This window comes from Aquila chrysaetos, chromosome 9 (assembly GCF_900496995.4).
Source record: "Aquila chrysaetos chrysaetos chromosome 9, bAquChr1.4, whole genome shotgun sequence".
Classification (NCBI taxonomy): Eukaryota; Metazoa; Chordata; class Aves; order Accipitriformes; family Accipitridae; genus Aquila; species Aquila chrysaetos.
Window position 1 is genome coordinate 4,995,060 of NC_044012.1, and position 24,402 is coordinate 5,019,461.

The 24,402-nt window shown below is 37.2% G+C and overlaps 1 protein-coding gene across 2 annotated transcripts in view; it reads right to left on the reverse strand.

Annotated features, from left to right (window-relative positions):
• Window positions 1-24,402, reverse strand: part of CDH13 (cadherin 13) — a 517,159-nt gene that overhangs the window by 415,955 nt on the left and 76,802 nt on the right. For both annotated transcript variants that reach the window (XM_030026184.2, XM_030026183.2), the window contains exon 2: window positions 1,816-1,927. In XM_030026184.2, the coding sequence (XP_029882044.1) occupies window positions 1,816-1,927 (112 nt within the window). The remainder of the gene's footprint in view (window positions 1-1,815; window positions 1,928-24,402) is intronic.

The following is a 24,402-nucleotide window of genomic DNA, read 5'->3' on the forward strand; positions in this document are numbered from 1 at the left end:
TATTAAAATAATTTAATTCCGAAGATTGTTTCCAGGCATTTCTAAATCTCCTGCTGCTCTTCCCTCCTCCTCATACTAATGATGTTGTCTTAATTATTGTGCTAGTTTCATACCAGTGCAATTTGCTGGGTCACCACAGAGCAGTCCTGTCAACTTTGGCTTAACCAACTCATCCTTTAGGTATTTGGGAGAACAAGCACAAATCAGCAGGAGATCTGGCCAGACACACTACAGCCTCACAGTTGCAAAGCAGCCAAAGAATACAAAAAAGGTTATTTTTATTCAACTTAACACTAACTTGTTAATATTGCTTTTCTTTACATAGATCTTCAACTTTGTATGCTTATTAAATCTATTAATCTATTATACTTCCTATAATCTAAGAATTTCTACTCTTAACTATCTAGGAATGATGTGTTAGTCAACTTTAAAGTAAGAATTTCAAGGAAAACTAAATTGCCTAAAGAAATCAGAAGTTTGAAATCTGTCTTCCAAACTGAATAATGATCTCGCATCTCTGTGAATAGCACTACTACTTATGATCTAAATTTCTTCTGAAAATACAACTCGGACTAACTTACTTATCAAAACGCTTAGACTAAAAATGTTATCCTATGGGTTTATTTTAGCACCCTGAATGACTTAAGTTTAAGAGAGTCATTTCAATAGATTCTGGCAACTAATTCTGACAATTCATTGTGAAAAGTTAGTGCTATTTTAAAACAAGTGTGCACAGATTATACGTTCATCCAAACATGCATAACAGTGAAAATACCTCACATGTAGTAGTAATATCTGGAGGGAACTGAGAACAGAAATGTGTGCATTTAATGAGTAATATTGCTTTACACTTCTTGATTTCACCAAACTGTCGCTATATATCACATTGTAGGATCTAGGTATCATACACAGATGCCAAGCACTACTGTCTCCTGCTGTGTACCTAGGAGAATTCCTGGTTCAACAGCAAGCAACCAAGCACGACAAAGAAACTAGTAATATGTATCGCATGTAAATTGCTGGTGTGTTTGGAAGTTATGAAAATGGCAGCGCTTAATTTCTCTTTTAAGCCTTCAAAATCATTGACCGTTGGATAAGGTACTACCTTAGTTTGACAGTCTTGAAGTCCCAAAGCCACAGAACTGAGCGACCAATTTGTAAGACTTGCTCACCAAAGTAGTTGAATGAACTAACACCAGGACTGAAAGACAGTTAAATCTCCTTCAGCTTAATGCTTTGAATATACAGTACCAGATTGGATTTTATAATGTGACACCTGGTCATGGGAAATATTACTGAATATCCCAGTTGTACGACACACGTGGTAACAATTTGCTACCACTGGTTATCACAAGCTTCTTCCAGCCTCCTCCGAATTTCATGTGAAGACTTGGACTTCCACCTGCTTTGAATGAAACTTCTAAGATATAAGCTTCTAAATCTGAGTTGCAGAGATGAATTAATAGTGAAATGTTGATAGGCAAGCCCTGATTTCCAAGATTATAGGAAAGACTATAAAAAAATTCAGAGTAAATCTTCTTTTTAAAAAGTGGATGATTCTAAGTTTTCACAATATTCATTTTGTCCTAAATGATTATATATAGTCTTTTGCCATCTCTAATACATGGAACAGAGTAAAGCCTCTAGAGATACAGGATTAATACAGGGGAACCCAGACAGAATCATGGCAATATTTCAAACCCTATGTACAAAAAAAAAAAAAAAAAAAAAAGCTTTCTGATAAATGGCAGGAGTGGTATGAATACATAAGCAATTCTGATTTTTGCACAATAGTAATATATGAAAATAACATACGGTTCAGAACTGGTTGGTCCTCTGTGAATTCAAATGGCTGTTCAATATAAAAAACCTTTTGCTGGAATCCAGGGACACATTCTAAATCTTCTGCACATGCGAGCAGCAGAACCTGAGGAAAAAAGGGAAATGGACTTTTAACATCCACTCATTCATCCATCAAGTTGGCTTCTGGGAATGACACTGGGTTTAGGGTCAGCGCTCATAAAACAAAACATTGGGATCCATGCTCATAAAACAAAAATATCCATCGCATCACACTTCCCCTTCAAATCTTGCTAAACAATTTTTTATCTAGGGTTTTTGCTTTTATATATGTGGGCTAGCATGGAAGTTACAAAATAGTAGCTTTCAGAGTTAAGTTCAGTTCAGATTATCAATAAAGGATATTATTGGTCTTCATGAAAACATAGGATGTAATGTTGCTCCTAAAACTCACAGGTGAATACAGCTAGGCTTAAATATATGCTTAAATTAAGCGGTTTTTAGGTGATTTAAATAATTGATAAATTAGGGCCTGCAAACCTAGTTTCACAAAGTTGATCACCAACTTACAGAAGGAATTCTTTATTCAAGGGTGAAGTTTCACATCACAGATGTTTCCTTTATAAAAGAACTTCTTTGCTAACAAATGTAAACTGTTGCCTTCCCCCCCTTCCCCCCTCAAGCCACAGTTTGTCCATTTTCCCTGTAACCAAAAGCTTATTTACACCAATGGAAGACTGAAAATGAAACGTGTGCATCATAGTGGAGGTGGATCTGAAGGTTAAAGTTGAATACAGTTTATGTCACCAAAGTTCCCTGTCACCACAGGAACACCTTAGCAAAGGAGGAAGCTTAAAAGCAAAATAAAATTGACTTGAAATAGGTACAATGCTAATCTCAGTCTCTGAATGTTTGTGTTCTATCCCTGAATAGAGACAACAGCCTGAAAGGCTATTTTTCTTAGCAGCTTTTAAATGAGAGCATGGGGGTAAGAATGTCCAAGAAAGAGACAGCAAGAAAAAAAAAAATGTCTAAGAAGTTTAAAACCTTAAAGAGAGGTTAAAGTGAGACAAAAGGAGGCAAGTTCAAGAGTAGGAAAAGCCAAATCTGTATTTTTCAACCTATATATCTGTAACCACATTTTCAAAAGTATCTTCTGCTTCAGAACCTCCAAAGGTGTTTTTCAAAACCTGACTTTCAGCTGGTGTACAGAGTACTCTGATCTCAAAGTTATTATGGCCAATCTGCTGTTTGTTGGAAGCCAAAGAAAAAAAATCAAATAGAGAGGGCACACATAGTGACCAAGAAGAAGATAGTCAAACGCAGTGGTTCTGAATGACCAATGCTCTAAAATTCAAGTGGCCCTGCAAAAATGGGTCTGTTTACTCAAGGCATCCTCAACACATGATTACAATTTTACAAATAAAGCTCTTCAGCTGTAAAGTGAGGACAATTTCTGCCCTACACCACACAGGTGAACACCAAGGGCTCCTTTCTCCTTCACCAGCTCAGGTGACAAACTGCACTCTCACTTCTCCCAACCCAAGAGCAGGATCTCACATCTCTCAGTTCTACCTCCACCACATTATCACCTAAGTATGCCAATCCTGATCCTAGAGAAATGTCCTGCAAAATTTTAACATCTGCATGTGTCCCTCTTAACCACCACTTACAGGCCATTCGCTAAATCAGTGCAATACATTATCTGCTCTCTTCCTTCATGCACTTCACACTCACTGTAAGTTTTATGTGATCCCATTTATAAAAACCAAAAGCAGCAATATCCCACCTGGTCTGCACTAGTTCTTATTGAAGCCAACTGCTGGATCATTTGTTTCATGTCACTGACATTTGCTATAAAAGCTTGGCTAGAAGTGCCAGCAGGCTGTGAGAAACAGCCACAGTATTTCATGACAATTAAGGTGGTGGTAGTCAAATGCAGCAGATGGACACCTTTGCCTTCCATCCTGACCTGCTCTGTGTTGGTCCTTTTGAAGGGTTAACCAAGAGAGAAAGGTTTAAAGTAATACACCAAGCAAGGTGAAATACACTTGACTACTCTTCACTTCTATATATTGACATAACTGCTGCCTTTCTTACAAAAGCTTAAAAACACAGTGCCTAATCCCTCATTCGATTATTGATATATTGATTTTATTGGAGATTCTGGACTCTATAGGGGTTGAGAATTGGACATGTTCCCTTCAGGCTTCCAGTACGAGACATCTGCAAATGTGAACTGACATATCCAGAGCCTGCCCTCAAAATTGTGCATAAAACTTGATTACTGATTATAAAGGGAGACTTATATGCATTTAAATGGTCACATGCACAGACACACATGCATTTTCTGCACACTTTTTCAGTGTGCACAGGTGCATTTTTAAAGTACCTGTTTTTCTGACTCATAGTGTTACTGAATTAATATGCATAAAAATGCAATCACAGCAGAAGGAAAATTCTTCTGATCTCAACACGCAAGCAACAACTGAAGCAAGGTTATATAACAAGTCCACACCTGAAAAATAGCCCAAGCAATATATGCCGAAAATTTAACTACAAACAAGTCTTTCCCCTAAAGGATTAACACAGCAAGTAAGAGGTAAATCATGTTCTGCTATCCCAGCTGCTGGCATCTTAAAGTTGAAACTCTTGTCTTAGAGCTATAAATAAAAAGCCTGCTTTGAACATCATCTATGTCAGTACTTAGAGAAGGGAATATGTCTACTTTATCAGATTTGCGACAGTATAAGTTGACTTTGAAATCTGGGCAATCTAAATAGGTCACGAGTTAACTTCTGTAAGCCTGGTACAGAAGCCTCACATAATACAGATGTAGCAAATAGAAAATGACCTTTACTCCCTTTGAAATAATTACAAGACTCAGGCTTGGCCTTGCTGTGAAATGGAACATTTTATTCTACTTGTGCAATTCCAGGCACTTTCTTCTTCTCAACATGTCAGACAAGATGTTAAATTTGTCACCACACCAAGAGTTTTTAATTAATTATCTTCTAAAAGCACAATTATTCTTTTAATTTATTTTTTCTCGTGAAGAAACTTCTTTTGTTGAACTAAATGTCTATCTCATTAAAATAATTTTTGTTGAGGTTCTTCACTTTGGGGAAAAAAGTCTTTAAACACACCTTGAAAAAGTAAGGCAAGCAGATATATATTGAAGGCAAAGAGAATATTGTTCAAAGCAGAATACACTCTGAATTTAAGCACCAGGTAGATTTCATATTTTTAGATATAATAAGAGGGCTTAAGGGCTGATAGCTGTTTAAAGAAAGACTTCAGGTAAATACACTGAAAATAAAGTTTAAATGTCATGTATGTAGAATTCAGAATATATAAATATTGTTCACACACCTAGCCAAGTCAGTACTGGGCAATTAGTACAAAAAGATCTTTCAGCCACTACTAAGAAAAAAGCCGTGTTCTTGAAAGACTATGACAATTACGCAGCAAACATCATTTGCTCATGAAAATCTAAAGGGACAGAATTCTGAAAAGCAAGCCAGGGAGTCGTGACTACTCAGACCTACAGATCCTGTGTTCACTGACAAGCAGAATCAAACTTTTTCATAACCTACTGCTTTTCAGAAATGCATAGAGTGAAGACTCATTTTTAATATCCTGACAATTTGTCTTTCTGAATTTATTACCAGTCACTATAAGGAAATGTCATTAGCTCAGATAACTCCTGTGCTAGTTTGGTCACTGGGCTAGAACTATACTTCTGATGAGGCATCGAGCCTATGAAACACCTTTTTTTTGTTGTTGTTAATAAAACAGCACACACATGCTGGTGACCTTGACCAACCCCAACATTTGCACTGAGAGCCACTCCCACAGAACACAGATTGGAAAGCAAAAGAGGATGGCAATTTTATACCATACTGCTGAGGAAATTAATAAAGCCCCTGATGTTAAAGTACCTTTGGGTATTACCACATCTCAAAAACTGGAGTTCTTCTACCATCTCTGCTGGTGACTGAAAGTTAGTCTCTGAAATGACCTTCCAAAGAATTTCAAAATCTTTACATCCTTTTTGACTCACCCAATTTCAGCACATGAAGCAACTCCATTCAGGTTTGATTGGCCACATCCTCACTCTGGAAATGAGTTTTCTCACCTTTTACTGTAAACACTCTCATATCTTCATTAGCCCTACCTGTATGAGATCAACTATCACAAAAATGCAAGCTTCAGAATATTAATTGCATTTCACACACATTCTTATGGTGTGAAAGTCATCCTTGTGCAAGGCTTTATTTAATTAGAGATGAAAATGGTGCAGACACCTGTGAAAACCATCTGCCCAGACATGAATTTTGCACACAATAAATGCTAACACATCTCATTTCAGAGGGCAATGTTCTGTAGGACCACAATCTGCCTTTGACTTCAGGAGAGTAATTTGAAACACAAACAAACCAACATAAAACCCCCCAAAAGAAGAGCTAAAACATAAATCACACTCATTTTTAGTAATAATCTCAAAAGTTCAAAAATTATGAGTCACTGAGAAATGAGGGGGTTGGTTGGGTTTTTTTGTTTGTTTGGAGATTGGGGTGGGGCGTGGGGCTTGGAAGTATGGTTTGGGGGTTTCTTTCTTATTTGACTCATTTACTTGGAAGTCAATACTGAAAATGTATGCCTCCGAGCTTCTGGAAACATGAGAACTAGAAATTTGCTTTTTGCATATGAAAACTTCAGATTTTCATATAAAATACGGTGATCCTAAAAGCTGAGAACCAAGAGGAAAAAAAGTAATCAGAATAATGAGAACTGCCAACACTGAATTAAATTGCACATGACAAAATATTTTTATCATGCAGATCAAGATCTTTGAATCTTAAAACCCTTTCTATCTTCAGGTGCTGCAACACTAGACCCACAAAAATGGATAGGGAGGAAGCCATCAGAGAAGAAAAACAAGTAATAAGCAGTACACAGTCACAACGATTTGCAGAGAGATGATGAAATCTTTCCTTCACTGAAGTCAGTAAGAACTATTCATTGATTTTAGGTTTTTCCTCAAGATTTAAATGAGTTATTTAAATGAAATTAACAGAGGAATACTTAAGCAGAATAAAGACAGCACTGCTTTAAGTAAGGTTCTTCTTCTGCATTATGCAGACTCCAATTAGAGCGTCAGCAAATCCTAAGCCAATTTTGTCATCAAATCACATACAGACTGGACACGAAGTTCTCCTTGTCTTCTGTATTTTTTTTAACATCAATTGGAACAGAAAAAAAACCTCAAAAGCCTGAATAAATTATCCTCTGATTGGCATAATTAACAAGGGTATTTTAACATTGCATAAAGGTATGTTGAATTATTTATCTCTGAAAGTGACTAAATTAAATAAAACACACAGTTTTTTTGCATTAATTTCATTTCTAGAGCACTATAATTTGGGGAATTTTTTATTCAATATTTTAATTTTGGAGGGAAAGTTTTCACTATTTTAGGCTTTAATGTCTCTTCTTTTTTATCAGGAAAGAGGTTCAGAAAAAGAGTATTTACAATCTCTACAGCTCTACCTCTAAATCTGATAGTGAATTCCAGTCATTTTTGTAAGAAATGCTATTAAGATTTGGCACTAAGATTCTTCAAGGATGACAAATATTCTTTTAAAAGGGCCTACATATCCATTTACTGCAGAGCTCTGTCCTAAAAGTGAAAGTCACACTTGGAGTACTGAAGAGTGGGCTATGAAAATGCAAATTAGAATGACTTTATTGGCTCAAATGAATTCAGTTCTCCTGTCACTAAGCGGTGTGACTGCAGTAGGCATCCATTAACTGGAAACAAAATATGACAAACTCTTTTGTGGGACTACCTAGCACAGGAGCTTTCTTTTTATGAGCACTTTCCTTGTGAATGTATGTTTATTATAAGAATTTTATCACATATTCAGTAAAAAGTGTGCATCTTCCATGACACTGGGAATGTTAAGTTATTCAAGAAGCAATTTGCCAGCACTAGTGTCTGAACAGACAGCTACTTTCCTTCTGAAATTCAGGATGTCTGGAAGAGGCACTAACAGTTTGTTAAGATATAACCCCAAGGTCAGTTCAGAGCCCAAAGCGACTCTAGAGTCCACACTGCTTAGGGCGAAGAAGGATAATATGAGAAGCGTACTAGAAAGCATGGGAGCACTTCCACAGCACACCCATTTGAAGCCAGAGTTGTGATGATTCTTCTCACCCCAGGCGCTGACCTGCCTGGAAACCAGTCACTTCTGCTCTTCTTCCAGTCACATCAGCTCCCTGAATGAAGTCACAGGGTAGCTCTGCGAAAACCAATACTCACAGAATAGTGTAGCTAGAAAAACACGGTCAAATGCAGGACCGTCCCAGTCTGCATCAGTCTGATTAAGCTGCCGTGAAACTGAACCCTAAAATTAAGGTTTTTTTAATAAACTCTTACTAACACATATCTTCCATGCATCAGAGCTTGAGCTAGCTTAACGTTCCCTTGACTTAGGAACCCAGAAAAACCTTATACAGGCCTCAAAGGAACCACCTCTGGTGTCACAAGCAGGCACAACATACAGTCTCCTGGCCTGATCACTTGATCCTGATCATAAATAATTCTTCCTGCACTCCACAATTCTGGACCCTTATTCTGATGGTCATTTCATAGCTTTCAGAATAAATGTGTTCATGGTCAATTTACAGCCATTTATTCTTGTACAAGTCTTGTCTCATAACTTAATTAACCTTTCTCCTCTCTAAGTCTTCAATTTATTAGGCTAGACAAACCAAGCTCTTTCAATCTCCTTCTGTAAGGACACATTCCTTTGATCATCTCAGTAACCTTTCATTGTGCCTGCTTAAGTTTGCACATGTGCAAAATACACAAAGAATTCCAGATAAGCATTCTCCAGGGCCTGGTAAGTGATATTAATATTTCCTTAAGCCCAAAATCTGTTGCCTAATGCTTCCTAAATTCCACTTTTTTTTTTTTTTAAAGTCTTGTCATACTGATGGATCACAATCATTCTAAAATTAAGTAACACACAAAGAGCTGAAAAATTTGACATCAATGGAGATACTGCCTCCATTTAGCTACAACAATGTTAAGCAGCTTTTGCAAACAGAGTCAGGATTAATCTTTATCAAATACAAACACAGATGCAAACCCTCATGCATTGCTAAATCTATGCCCTTTCTGACCAGACGGGAACCAACTCTGCTCACAAGTGGCAGACATCTTACAGCACAGAGCCCAAGCTTAACCTTTCCACTCAATAGAGCTTATTAGCTGACACTCAGGATTTGCCAATAGACAACAGCTTCCAGGCTCAAGATGGCTTGTACCCATATGGCTCAGAGTGCAGGATCTGAACATAGTTCAGATTTTTGTAATCCAGACAATAACGATCGTCTTGGTTCATTAATCATAGAATGGTGTGGGTTGGAAGGGACCTTAAAGATCACCTGGTTCCAACCCCCTGCCATGGGCAGGGACACCTTCTGCTAGACCAGGTTGCTCAAAGCCCCATCCGACCTGGCCTTGAACACTGCCAGGGATGGGGCATCCACAGCCTCTCTGGGCGACCTGTGCCAGTGCCTCACCACCCTCACAGTGAAGAACTTCCTTATATCTAATCTAAATCTACCCTCTTTCAGTTTAAAACCGTTACCCATTGTCCTATCACTACAGTCCCTAATAAAGAGTCCCTCCCCATCTTTCCTGGAGGCCCCCTTTAAGTACTGGAAGGCCACTACAAGGTCTCCCTTCTCTTCTCCAGGCTGAACAACCCCAACTCTCTCAGCCTGCCTTCCTAGGAGACGTGCTCCAGCCCTCTGATCATTTTCATGGCCCTCCTCTGGACTCACTCCAACAGGTCCATGTCCTTCTTATTTTGGGGGTCCCAGAGCTGAACACAGTACTGCAGGTGGGGTCTCACCGGAGCAGAGTAAAGGGGGAGAATCACCTCCCTCGACCTGCTGGTCACAGCAGTATTTTAATGATTAATAACAGAGGCCAAAGTGTGTTACTTGTGCTCAAAGTAAGTAATATTTTAAATTACTCAACTATTTAACAAGTAAATACCTACCCGTCATGATTAATAACGCTATATAACAAACAAGATACATTAGACAAAAGGACCAGTTGGGCTCCAAGGTTGTTTGGGGGTTTTTTTTGTTTATTTTTAGGCATTATGAAAAAAGTAATCATATTTTGCTGAAACCCATACACCACTAAAATGAGATTACAACTGGTTAGCCTATTTAGAGAAGGTGTATAATAAATTCATTTTACAGGGCACAGAATAATGCAAATGAGCCATTCAATAGCACTCCTGTACTAGTGAAAGAGGCATAAAGAAGAAACATTGAAAATCAGAGTTCTGATCTGGTTATGCTGCAAGGTATGGAATTACCAAAACCTAAACTGCATTACAACAATAACCTGTTCAAAGATCTGCTTATACCAAACATTTTAGTTATTTATCACCTATTGAAATAAACAGGTTGATCCTATTTTCCAGCAGTAATGACTTCATGAAACACTTAGATGAATGAAAATATGGATCTCTCTTTTTTTAAAACAGAGGAAATAAATCAAGAATTGTTTAAACTTATTTATTACCCTTCACATGCAGTTGCATGGGGCAAAGTCATTATTCCACACAGGAAAACACTGATGTGACAAAAGCCATTAGAGAAAAAATTAAAATCATATTTCTCACAGCAGATAGTGGGCTTTGGATAGGAGGCCTGGAAACTATAAGGAATATGATACATGTTTAATTTCCCAACAGCGTGGTCATTATCAAAAAAAGTACAACCTTCTACCTAACGTTTTCTTGATATTCCACAAAGTTATAGTATAAAGCAATTATTACTGCACCACAAAACTGAACTTAGCGTAACACTAAACATCTGTCTTTTGCACTGGCAAGCTAAAATCAAAAATGAGCTTACTGAAAACAATCTTTCAAATAGCATAGGTTTGAGTATTAAACACATACACAGTGCTATCACCTTGAAATGTTACAAAAACAGGAACCAGCCCCCAGAACTCGAAAGTATAAGGACAAGTGAAAATGTCTGTTTCTCAACTTCAAGAAAACATTTGTTGAACATTTTTCTGACCTTCTCCTAAACAGTCACGAATGCAAGATTTTTAAAAAATGAATACAAGTAAATCCCTCAATTCCAGCAAGGGTATTAGGGGGAAAAAAGAAAAAAAAAAGCCTAACATCCAAAGACTCATAATAAAAATTGAGAAATTGCTGCAAGGCAAGAAGCCCAATGCAAACCTGTCTACCGATTTTGACATGCTTTTATTTGACTTTAACCGTGTATTGGCTTTGTGTGGTGGGATTTTGGTAGCAAAGGAGATGGCTACAGGGGTGGCTCCTGTGAGAAGCTGCTAGAAGCTTCCGCAGCTCCAATTCAGACCTGCCTCTGGCCAAGGCCGAGCCCATCAGCAACAGTGGTAGTGCCTCTGCAATAACATATTTAAGGGAAAAAACCTGCAGCGGAGAGGGGAGTGGAATGTGAGAGAAATCCCTATGCAGACAGCAAGGTCAGCGAAGGAGGAGGAGGTGCGCCGAAGGAGGGGATGCCCCTACAGCCCGTGGTGAGACGGCAGGCTGTCCTACTGCAGCCCGGGGAGGTCCACGGTGGAGCAGATCTCCACCTGCAGCCTGGGGAGGTCCACGGTGGAGCAGATCTCCACCTGCAGCCCGGGGAGGTCCCCATGCCGGAGCAGTTGGATGCCCCCGAAGATGGCCTTGACTCCATGGGAAAGCCCATGCTGGAGCAGTCTGTGCCTGAGGGACTGCAGCCCGTGGAAGGACCCACATTGGAGAAGTTCATGGAGGACTGTCTCCCGTGGGAGGGACCCCACGCTGGAGCAGGGGAAGAGTGTGAGGAGTCCTGCCCCTGAGGAGGAAGGAGCAGCAGAGACAACGTGTGATGAACCGACCCCAACCTCCATTCCCCGTCCTCCTGCGCTGCTGGGCAGGACGAGGGAGAGAACTCCAGGAGTGGAGGTGTGCCCAGGGTGGGCGGAAGGTGTTTTAAGATTTGGTTTTACTTCTCATTATCCTGTTTTGATTGGTAACAAATTAAATTGATTAGGGTTTTTCTTCCCCCAAGTCAAGTCTGTTTTGCCCATGACCATAACTGGCAAGTGATCCCTCCTTGTCCTTGTCTCGACCCACGAGCTTCCCATTATATTTTCTCCTGTCTATTCCACAGGGGTAGAGAAGTGAGCAAGTGGTCTCATGGTGCTTTGTTGCCAGCTGGGCTTAAACCACAACAAACAGGAAGAGGATAATATATTCTGTAGAACAAGCTATAGACTATTTTTTGTGCAAAGTTATCTGCACATCACATGGTTTTGGGTTGGGTTTTTTGGTTTTTTTTTTTTTGCAAAAGAAAAAATTTACAAATTGTACTGAGCAATAGTAGTATGATGGTGTTAAAATAAATAGTTCTGAAGACTGGCTTTCTAGTGATTTCTGTTTAAAAAACCAAGCTCACAGGTGGATTCTTTTAGTAAGGACAAGGCCTGTTAATCACATCAATCTTTCTTTCAGTGGGTAATGTCAGCTTCCCATTTTCATGAAACTGCTATGAACTTGACACTTACAGCTCAGCCTACCGACTATAACTGAAACTACCCAGTGGTTTCAAGTGTTACAAGAGGGAATCATGAAAAACATGGTTAAGCAGTAAGAGAAGAAGGCTTATACAATCTCAGAAAACCAGACAAAAAAAACTATGTAAGTGATACATGGTGGCATACAGTACTACTTCTGCTTGTCCTATTTAATAGTTCCTGGAAATAGAGGTATAAGCCAGTTTTCACTCCAGTTGGTAAAGTTTAGGGTCATAAATAATTTCAGGATGTAAAATAAGTCTAAGAAATCTCTTTTTAACTAACTAAGATGACAGAATATTGTTATATCATGCACATAATATGCCTATAGGAGAGGGAACTGAGCTTAGAAACCAGCAAAGTATCAAACAAAATACAAAGCAGAAACTGCTCACCTATATGCTGACTTTTGCACACAGGATAGAGAAGAGCCTTAAAACATAGTGTAGTGAATAAATAGATAGTCCACCAAAAAAAAAAAAAAAAAGGAGGTAATTTAAGCCTTTATTAAATGTACAGACTGAAGTCATTGGAATTGCAGTCAGTTATCCTACACAGTACACCACACTTAGACATAGGTAATTTATTTTACCTTTATCTCACAACCAATAGAACAGAAATTCCAGGAATGAAAATGGAAGTAGATTAGCTGTTACCTGCCTGGTCAACCTTCTTAAAAGGACATGCTTCTATAGATCATAGATGATCGACCTGTTAAACTGAGCTACATAATTACGCTGCAGAAAATTCATTGAAGTTCTTTTGTGCACACACCCCCTCCCCGTCATGTACGCCTGTCAAAATAAAGCACCACTATCCCCAGTTAACCTTGATGGGTGATCAACTACTGCAAGAAGTTATCAGAGTTTTAATAGACAATAACTGATCAACTTGGAAATAACTACAACAGTGGAAGAAAGACTTGAATGAAATGGAGAAAAATATATGCAATATATACATATTCCTATATATATTTAAATATATGTATAACTAAGTTGTTTTAACAGGGACTGTTCGATAGATACAGAACATTTACAGTATAATTTAACATTATTTCAGCCTAGAATTCAATTCCAAAACTGATTATTAAAATTATTTACACACTTTTATATTTCCTTGTTCAATGATGGTTTTCAAGTGATTTTACTTTCTCTTACTAAAGAGCATTAACTGTACCTTATTATTAGTAGGCTAGTTACCATACATATTTTTAATTCATTTAACTCATACGACCCAAATTGTTGTATCGCTGCTCGTATTACCAGTCAAAAGCTTGTGCATTTATTTCCAATAGGCAGTAGTTTTCAAGCTCCTAGAGTCATCCAGAAATAAATAGAAAAGGATTAAAAAAAAAAAAAAAAAAAAAAAAAAAAAAAGAGACAGGTCTTTTTGGCAGTGCCAGCTGCTACTTGAGGAGTATTTTTAATGAATTGCAAGAACACAGTCAAAAATTTAAAAGAACTTGTGTACTAACTCTTCTGAGTTTAGAGAAAGCATGCCCGAGGGGAAAGACAGCAAGTAGTTGAACACTTTTGAGCACATCACAATAAAGCAAAATCTCTAAAGCTTACAAGTTACCTTGTGTTAACAGTGACATTACATCAGGAATGACCTTTCCAAAGAAATAAAACCCATTAATGCTAGGAACATGATAACTATTAAAGATCAACACTTAGTAGCCAAAGTGTGTGTATGTGGCAGGGATGGGGGGGGGCAGAATCAGTCTGGTAAATTAATTAGAACATAAATAATATGAAACCAAGACCTTGGTCTATAACCCTCTCTCTTATAATTGCTTGCCATTTAAAAGCTGAATGAAATCTTTTACATAAAAGATACAGCTATTGACCCCACACGTATTAGAAAGTCAAAGAAAATCCTGACATGTTGAGAATGAGATCTCATGAGTACTAGAAAATGCCTTAGTAACATCCTATTGAATACCTATTTCTTGTTTCCTTACAGTAGAACTTTCTTTCAACCATCAAGGAATGATGCTGCTGGGAAATATTGCAAGTTAATCGTTAAATATTTCAGGGCTTTTTCTTTTTGGTTGTTTGTAGAAACAATCACCACAGTTATCTGTACCCATGAGAACATAAATGATTTCTTTTTTTCTTACATGACGGGACAGCTGTCAGCCCTGAGGCATAAAGACATACATATGGTTGTATCCCACAAAATCCATGATGAATCCTCTACGAAAAAACCCAAACATTTGCTTTTGAAATCCATAGTTTAAATCAGGTTAGGTTTCTGTGGTGGTTAGGAAACTCAGTGTGTTATTGTAGCCTCCCCACTTAACACTGTAAACAGCACTTTCAGTATATTTATTAGTTCTATAATTACCCGTATTTACCAAGTCTATCCTCTGTCCCACATGAGATTCAACAGGCAACAGACACAAGCAATAAACACATGAAAAGTTGTGAAAAATGTGAATCTCTGCCTTGGATCTTGCAACCTGTATCTGCATCTAAACATTAATATTATCACTATAGTTGAAAGAGGTCAGAGGCACATCTTTGTTTAAAATTCCTGGACAGAAAGCATGTAAGGACATACTTTTGCATCTGTCTAGACTGACCAGGTAAAAAGGTCTAACATAATTCAGATTTGGGGGATCTGAAGAAGTCTATTTTTTTATATCCAAGAGACAGGAAGAAGAATTCTAGCATTTAAGCCATTTCCTTTATGATGTTATATTTTATTTTTGTCTGAGCTGACAGCTCAACAAAAGTGCTGAGAATGCGTACACCAGGTTATATGCATTTGATCATGGAATGTCCTACCATTACTGTTTGTAAGATGGGTTAATTTATTTTTTTGGAAGTTTATAGAATCAGATTTTTTGGTTCATTTTGACAAAAGTAAAGCTGCTTGAGTTGTACATAAAAATAAGAAATCTTAAAGAAAAAAACTGAAGTATCCAATAATTTAAAGGCCCTTTTCCTTGTACACAGCAATTTAAATTTACTGGAATTTTTTTTTTTTTTTTTTTTTTTAAGTGCTTCAGCCTGGAAGTGATTGGGGTTCTGTGCTTGCAGAGTATAAAGCAATTTAAAATTATTCAACTGCTTCAATTTTTTATAGGTACTTTTATTTGAAAATGATTGGGGTTCTAATCATGCTCAACATTGAACAATTTTAAATTATTTAAATGCCTTTTTTTAATCAATGCTTCATGTTTGGGACTGAATTCTGGGAGGCTATAGTACATTATCAGGCAGCTTAAATTATACAAGAATTTTATACTTTACAGAATCTTTCATCTCCTAAATAAGAAACAGTTTGCAAGGCTGAAAGCATAAAGCATTACACTTCAAAATAAATCAGCATTATACAAAATCAGAAGCCTAGTTTTTCTTTTTTAAATATTGTAAGAGAACCTTTTCCATAATCAAATTCTCATGTCTTCCTACATTCTATAAAGCATGAGCATTGCAGAAGCTACATACTTATACTTCGGTAAATTGAAATAAATTATTATTTCAAAGAAGGAGAACAAATTCTAAAAGGTTTCTGAGTCCATGAAAAATAAGGATTTATTCCCACAGCATTTGACTTATCAAACTTCATGTCGAGCAAGCATTCAAGTCCTCTGTAGCATGGATACAGTGTGCTCAACAGCTTCTGGTTCAAGTTCACTGTAAATATTAAGTATATCAAATATATCAATTCAGGTTGGCCTTCAGGGACATCATTCCTGATTTAAACAGAAGTGATACACAGAAACCTGTTTGTTTTGGTTTTTTTAATTTGATTAATGGAGTTATCGTTCTCAATAGTCAAGAACATGCTCTGCTCTTAAGCATTTCCATATGAAAGGAGAAGAAATTAAGGTGTGACATTTGAAAATAGCACTGGACACGTACAGATGGAGAACTGAGAAATACAGCTGACAGGTCATATTACTAGTGAGTCCTCCACTTTATTCTTACCCCGTATCATTCATTAATACTCTACCAATATGCTTACATTTACTACCAAAAGTCCAATGCAAGTGCAATGGCACTTTCCACCAAGATATTCAACAAATACGAATGCAATCTAACCTCTGTTTTAAAATGTGACATTCTGGAAAGAAAAAATTAGTGACTAATTTCTTTAAAAGGCTTGTCTTCATATTTCACCTTTTTCTTTTTAACACAAATGACATAGAAGAAATAGGATAATTTGTCACCAAGAACAACAACCCAGTGTTCCTCTGCACGTTCATTTGAAAAGACAGTAGCTAGTCCTTAAAGATATTGGCATGCCTTACTAATCATAAGCTTTTAATTCTGTCTCTCCAATTTCAATTAGTAAGTAAACACTAACATCCTCAGTTGCACTACATAGAGCTCCCCTTTATCCAGTTAATCATGTTCACTGCAGCTATTCCCTAGGCTGAGGTTTCAGAGTTCCTAGCTTCTGTAAATCCTCCGTATTACATCTTTTGATTCAGAAACAAAAATGCTAACATATCTTATCATTCAAAAACATGTGTCCTGGGTTCAGGAAGGACTGTGTTTTCCTCCCTCCCAACAGTCAGCTGCTGTGCTCCATGTACAGAATTAAGTTGCAAAGCATCGCTAAACTCATCTGAAATATTTTAAGTTAAACCTCATATTATAGCAATTAAAGAAGCTGTGAGAAACCATAATTAGACTAAGTGTCCAACAAATATTAATCAGTAAAGTAGTATTCTATTATTAAGAAGCAGCCATTCACAGGAGGAGTTTCTCTTGTGAGAAACAAGATTAGGAACTGAGCCAAAAGCAGACCAAAAGGCACAGCAAATTGGGTTATTTGGTGCCTCATTTTAATTTATGAATGCTTTCACCTGTATTTCACTTATTTTGTATTGCCATTTTAGTGGAGAACACGTAAGCAGGCTCCAGCCTGTGATCCTAGATGTGTTGGTTAGTCCCAGTGTTCCCAGTCACTGTGATAAGGATTTCCCTCCCTCGATTCTAATCCAAGCCAAGAGGCAAATTTGGACCACACACCATGGGCAAACACTTAACCTCCCTATGTTTCCCCCATCTGTAAGTGAAAACAATACAATTAACATCCATAGCAGGGAGGCTCTGTGATTTACTTAAGTGTTTTGAAGAGATTTGAAATCTTGAATAAGTACTGTATAAATGCTGACAAATAATTCCTGTTTGAGGCACCATCAGTAACCATTTTGAGCACACAAGAAATAAGATCATGTCAGAAGCATCAAAGTTTCTAAAATACTAGGCCTGTTTTAGCTTCTTATTTTCTTGTTACACCCTCTCCCTACATATCAATTAAAATCTAATTAATAATAGCAGTCTCGTAACAAGTTTCCTTTTCTGAGATCAATTTTAGAGCTTTCCTCCTTTAAGTCTATTTCTCTGTAGTGGGAAAATACTAAGTGACTCAGACTAGAATCTAATAGGAAGAAGTGTCAAGGATTTAATGTAAGAGACTTGGTTTTTTAGTAAAATATTATTTCTAAGTTACCCTATTAAATACAGATACACAACAACACGGTGCAAAACCACAAATTTATTTGGTGGAGGAATCTCTAACGCAATGACTTGTAGGAAAACAAGTATCAATCAAATATCTGTTCTTTCCACTTCTGAGTTATTTTACATAGATTCTAATAAAGCAATAAACTGTGCTAATAGTCAAGTTTTCCACTGCTGTCCAGAAGAATTATTTTCTAAACAGCATGTTAAATCACAGATTGTTACCTGAGCTGTTACAAAATAGATATAGCTTAGATGAATTCTCAATTTAAAATCTATATGCTATATCTGTAATGCACCAGTAACTTCCTTATATATTATTGCTCTTACATGTATTCATTACCCCTGAAGACATGCTTTCTTTAAAGGACAGAAGGAAGAAATATCTGAAAAAATACAAGATTTAAAAATTTGGAACTCCAGATTGTATTTTGTTTTCTAATTAGACTAAATAAGTGTATTTATGTGGAGATACTCAAGGCAAAAATCCAGGCATTATGATCTTTTCAGCACTGTTGAAAATTATAACCAAGCCCAATTTTTAGTTCTGTAATTTCTAGCACCTATAGAAGGTTCTTTATTACTGAAGAAGCAGCAAGCAAACCGAGCCTACCATCCACAGTTTCCAGAAGAATTGCCTTTTATACATGATGAAATGCAACTCATCAATTAAAAGAGTCATTCCAGTAAGTTCATGTATACTACCATGTTACCTTTTCCCTTTTGCACTCGTTAGTGCCTTGACAACAGCAAAGGCTTCATTAGTAACTAACATAAAATCAATCTTAATATACAAAATTGAGCAATAAAACCCTTGCAAGAGGTTTATGCTCAATGTGATGCTAGGTTCCAAATCCACACAGGACATAATTTAAAAATTCTAATTTAAAGTTGTGATGTACATTGTAAGACACAAAAGAAATTTTGAAAAACAAAGCTATAATGCAAATGAGATGGTTATGTTGCTTCAGCCAACAATAAAATTACAATCCCTTATTGTATCCATTGGCCACAGAAGTGAAAGACAAGTAGCAACAGGAACAAATATTATATGGAGCAGATGGAGAATGAGAGTCTTTGATCAGATGTCAGGGAAACCACTATTTTATTACTTTTATTTAAATAAATTAAAAAAAAAACAAAACAAAAACACAAAAACCAAACCAAACAAAATACAACCAATACCCAGAAAAAAATGGCACAGTAGATTTGGCAATAGGTATCTACTAGTAGAAAAGTTCCTGTAAAGCAAGAGTTTGCTGCTATAATTTATTCCCAAGTAGTGAGGCAAGAAGGCACTTGCAGGGTTGTTTGGGGGTTTTTTTGTTGTTGTTTGTTTGTTTTTTTAATCAACTGGTAAAGAGCTAGAGGAAGAACTCAGTGAAATCGATTAGCCCAAGGGGGAAGCACACCACAATGGAAAGGACTGGAAGGAGAAGTGGGAGTTGGGAGAGGAGGGAGGACAAAAATCTCATGCTTGCTCCGAAAGCTCACAGATGATGTTACACAACAGTGTTGTGTGTCTGATGGTTCTATATTCGGCACCCCCAAATAGCTCATAGACAACATGCTTTTGTATCCAACAAACACATCAGTGTTTTTTGGCATTTACTTTGTTTCACTAACATAGTTCATATTGTTTCCATGCTCACCAAAAAACTGTTAAAAGAGAGTAAAGAAGGAATAATTGCTCTTTTTTCATAGCTTGCTCTAGTCAGCTTAGAGGATGGAGAATTCTCGTGCCAACCTACAAGGGCAAAATCCTAACCCCTCATGAAAGTGTCATCTGTGACAGAGCCAGAATCCCATCCCACTCATTTTTACTTAAACTCCATGGCTTTTCACTTGGCAATTTACTTCTGTCATTAGCTAGCTTCTATGTCCTAGATTTGGTTTCTCTCTTTTTTGGCTTTCATTTCTGCTCCCTTATCCCACATCCCAGAGGCTGCCAGGATTATTGGACAGTTGAAAGGGGCACATGTGCATGAATTGCCTTCACAGCTATGACAAAGACAAGAGCATCCATTTCGAAGTAGTGTTCAGTTGCCAGCTATAAAAACGCAGGTGGTCTGTGTGCTTATAGCAAGTAGCTTCAGGGAGGATTTCATACAAATACATACATCACCATATTTAACTCAAGTTTCCACTGGAAATTGCACTACAGCTGACAGACTACAACAAGACTAATATACTTTATAACCTTTACCTCCACAACATTAACTCATTCTAAAACTTAGTGCAGTAACACATTAAGACTTGAAGAGCTAGAAATTATTAGCTTAGTTAACTCATTAGTAGACACCCATTTTTAACTAAGTTGAAGGATAAATGAAGCAAGAAATCAGTATGTTGAAAGGTCTGTCTTCAGTTAAGATAAAGAAAAATTTTGTCAGGGAGAAAAATTCTATTCATCTTTCTGCCTGTGAAAAGCCTAGGGAAAAAACAATAAAGTCAATATCTTTAAGGTAGGTCAATATTAAAGCACTGTGATGGGAGAGCAGAAGACCATCTGAGACTAGCAAAGATTAAATTGGGACCAGAAATTACATTAAACTGCCTTTTTCCCCCCAGAGCCAAGCATGGCGATAAGACTTCACAAAGCAGAAATGAAATAAAACTATCCAATTCTGTTAATATTAATGAAATTTGTTGTCATCTGTTATGCATAACTTAGATAAAATATTCTATAAAAATAATTGAAATGTCATTTTTTTTTGCCTCCCCTGGGCAATATTAGTGGTTAAGGGGGGTACACTGGAACAGTAAAAAAAAAACAACAAAACTTTTTTTTAAGTTTAGAAGTGTGGGGTGGTGGTGGTGGGAATGTTCTGGAAGTGTTGAATCATTTTGTTTTACCATTTTTGAGAAAAAACAAGCAGTTAAAAGCCTCCCAAATCAGAGTGTTTCATTTTCAGTTTAAGACCCAGATTGTATGGTTTCATTCATGTTAGCTCAACATTATACTTCAACTGCTGCTGTACAGCCTGGAAGCCAGTAATTTTGTCTCTTGTCCTGTGTGATAGGGTCTCTATCTGAATGACAACTCTAGATACATTTCTGCCATTCAACCATACAAGAAAATTGGGTCCACAAATGAGGTACCTAAGCTGTAGCCTTAGTGGCCACATACCTCACCAAGGAAACACAAATCACTATTAAACTGGCACAAAAGAAAGGGTTTCTGTTCACTAATCTGTCAATACTGAAGTGTATCAACTAGAAATGACACAGTCTAAAAAATATTCCATTTCTGATTTCCAAGTGGAAGAGGAAAAAGGTAAAATTCTTTACAAGATATCAGAGAGAAGTTTCAGATAAGATATTTTGAGTTGCCTGTATGGCTTGACTTCACTGGCTCACTGAACCACCAGTTCTTACTTATTTCTGTCATTGTTTAGAATCATTTCAGTATGCCATTATAGTGGCAATTAAACACCTTCATTAGTTCAGCACAGCATTTTATAGACATACCAAGCTGGCACAAGCAACAAAACAAGATGTTAGTGAGGCATCCCAACACAGGCTGAACAACTCTGGTAGGCAGAAGGATGAAACTTTAGCCCACAAGGAAAATTGCACAAATGTGACAGATTTGTTTCTAGTGACCAAACTACACCTACGTAATGTAGACAAAGCCCAGCACTGCCTAGTTGTGGACACACTTTTCCAACCCCCAGCCAAGGTTGTAAAACTGGTAATATTTTTTCCTGCAGCATAATCCAAAACAAACCAAAAAAATAAATGTTTGGAGAAGAAATGGTAACATTAAGGAGTAGAGACAGGCATTTCCAAATCAGAACCACATTTTGAAGTAAAGTATCAACCAAGCTGCCTACATATAACTTTCTAAAGTATTGAAAACCAGACTTGTCACCTTTGCCTAGTTTCAATGTACTGAATCACATGATAGTTTTGTAATGGCTACTAATGAAAAAGACCCTTTTAAAAATTTTTTATTTGAACTTTAGATCTACAGATGAGGAGTGAGTAAAGCTACAATAGCATCTCCAATTTACCTGACCTAGTTTCTATATAGCTATATTATAAGCTACGCTTTCATTACGTTTAAGCGAATGCTCACCAAAGCAGATTCTGGCAAACAGGAATAATGCATGAACTCTAAAGGTATTGCAGGATGCCTTCCTTCTCTATTATCCTCCTTAGTTTGTATTCCCCATTATATTTAGGGTCCCCCGTTGTGCCATAAAGAACAGCGAATCTATCTTGAGCATAAATTAATGTGAAGCTATTGCAGCGGTTTCTTGCTTCCCCTATGAATTCTTTCTACAACACAGCTGTTTCAAACATGCAGTAATTATTTTGCTGTTACCTACTACTAGAAGAAAGGAAGCTTGATAGCAATGAATTGAACCTGCCCTTTGTCCCCTTTCATTGTATCTACCTACAGCAGACGGCACCAAAATGCGACTCAATTAAACATAGCCCTCTTGTCATAATATAAACAGAAGTTCTCCTCACTGCAGAAGCAGGAAAGTTTTGCCATGACACTCCTTGTTGCATTTGACAAGTTTATTCAAAACCAAATATTTCAGTGGGGAGGTCTGTCATTCTAATCCTGTTCTTTATGCGAGAGCAGCTAATGCAATTTCAGCTACCTGAATAGAAGGGCTCTTGCTTCCAGATGTTCCATTGTGCCTTGCAGACAACAACTGCTATAGGACTGCCACCAAAAGACAGGTATTATGAGTATTTTTTCCATCATTAGCTTCCTCTTAGCACAGGGTTTACAGTTTCCTTGTTGATTCCTGTAATTGTGATAGTCATAGTAGAAGCCAGTGTAATGCTATCCTTCTATAGGTCTGCCATGATAGCAACAGAAAGAGGGCAATTGTACTGAACAAGGTGGTGAACTTAAGTTACTCCTGAGCTATTGAAAGACTGTTTAAAAGATAAAAAAGAAAAAAAAAAAAAGATTGAGTCAATGAATCAAGGCTTGAAGAAAATTGTAGACTGTTTGTACTTCCATACTTGCACTGATTGGAGATACAGCAAACATGCAAGAACACCTCTGCAGGGGACACCAGGGCACGGAGAAAGACAAGGAGCTACAGTAGCCAAAGCCAGCATGAATATTACAGCCAACCGAGGAAAAGACCTGGAAAGAGGCTCTACTAACTTTTGGCAGCAGCCTAAGAGGGTATACAGGCATCTCCATTACCTGCCAGGTTGCAGTAAGGCTAAGTGAAAGAAAATACACACAAAAAACCCTACTAACAAACCAGGCATTAGCTTCTCCTTTTGCATGTATTAACATTGGCTAACCAATAAGCTGGTTTTATTTCATTAATAATGTATTAGTGTTTATAATCAGCATAATGTGTTTTTTTTCCATCCTGCCTCTACAAGTATTAATAGAATAAGCCTTGTCATGAAACTGTTGAAGTTTTTCTTAATCCCATTGAAAAATAGCAAACAAATGCAAATAAAGCCATGCAGGAAGAAGAATAGTAAAGAACAAGGGTGTTTAAGTCTACATGCAGAAATCCTTTCAACAGATTGAGATTTACATTTGTCTTTGCTTCTTAATATCAATTAACATTATTTGACATGTTGTTTATTGTCCAATAGCAACATGTTTTCTTCCCCCTACCTGTCATTTGCCATGTATAAGCAGTATTTATCTAGATATTAGGGGTTTTTAACCATGAGCTTCTGCTAGGAAAAGAGCAGCTTTCCTTATAATATGTAATGTAACTAATAAGCTGCTCCACTTGACTGCCAAGCATTTGCAGTTCTCTCTGAAGTCAATGGAGGCTGTTGGTGCCCAGTTGTTTTCCATGGTTAAGACACACAGAGGTTGGAGAATAAGCATTGCCCCAGAACAAGTCTACCATCCATACCAACCACATTGTGCTTTGCCCAGAGCAACTGTGAGTAGACACTTGCAATGTAAGTAATGCAGTTACTGAGTGTGACAATCCAGAATTTCATTCTACATACAGTTACTCAGACATGAGCAATCACTATTTAACAACCTCACAAATGTGTTTTCTAGTTGCCAAAACCTTGTGGAAAACAATCTGTTCTACTGATTTTCTCCTTCAGAATAGAGGATGTGTTATAAAGATAAAAATGAAAATCTGATCCAACTGGATCAGGAGTCAATGATATTTAGGAAGTGGCATCACTACAACTTATCCAATTCAACAGCAGCAATATATTTCTTAAGTGCAGAGATGCATTCATACACCACAAATGGCTCACACTCACTGAGATGGAAAGAAATGGTAGCGTCTCAACTTACATAGAGAATGATTATTATTCTCTAGGCCATTGAAAAAAAAAAATCTTATTTTGAAGTACTGTAAGCGATCCCCTTTTTCTCTGAAAGAAAAAAGTAATTGCTTCTGATTTGCTTGTTATCAAAGCATGATGATGCATCCTTTTCTTCTGTACCAATTCATGTACTAGACATACATAGCCATTCAGATATGCCACTTCTCATCCATATACTATTTT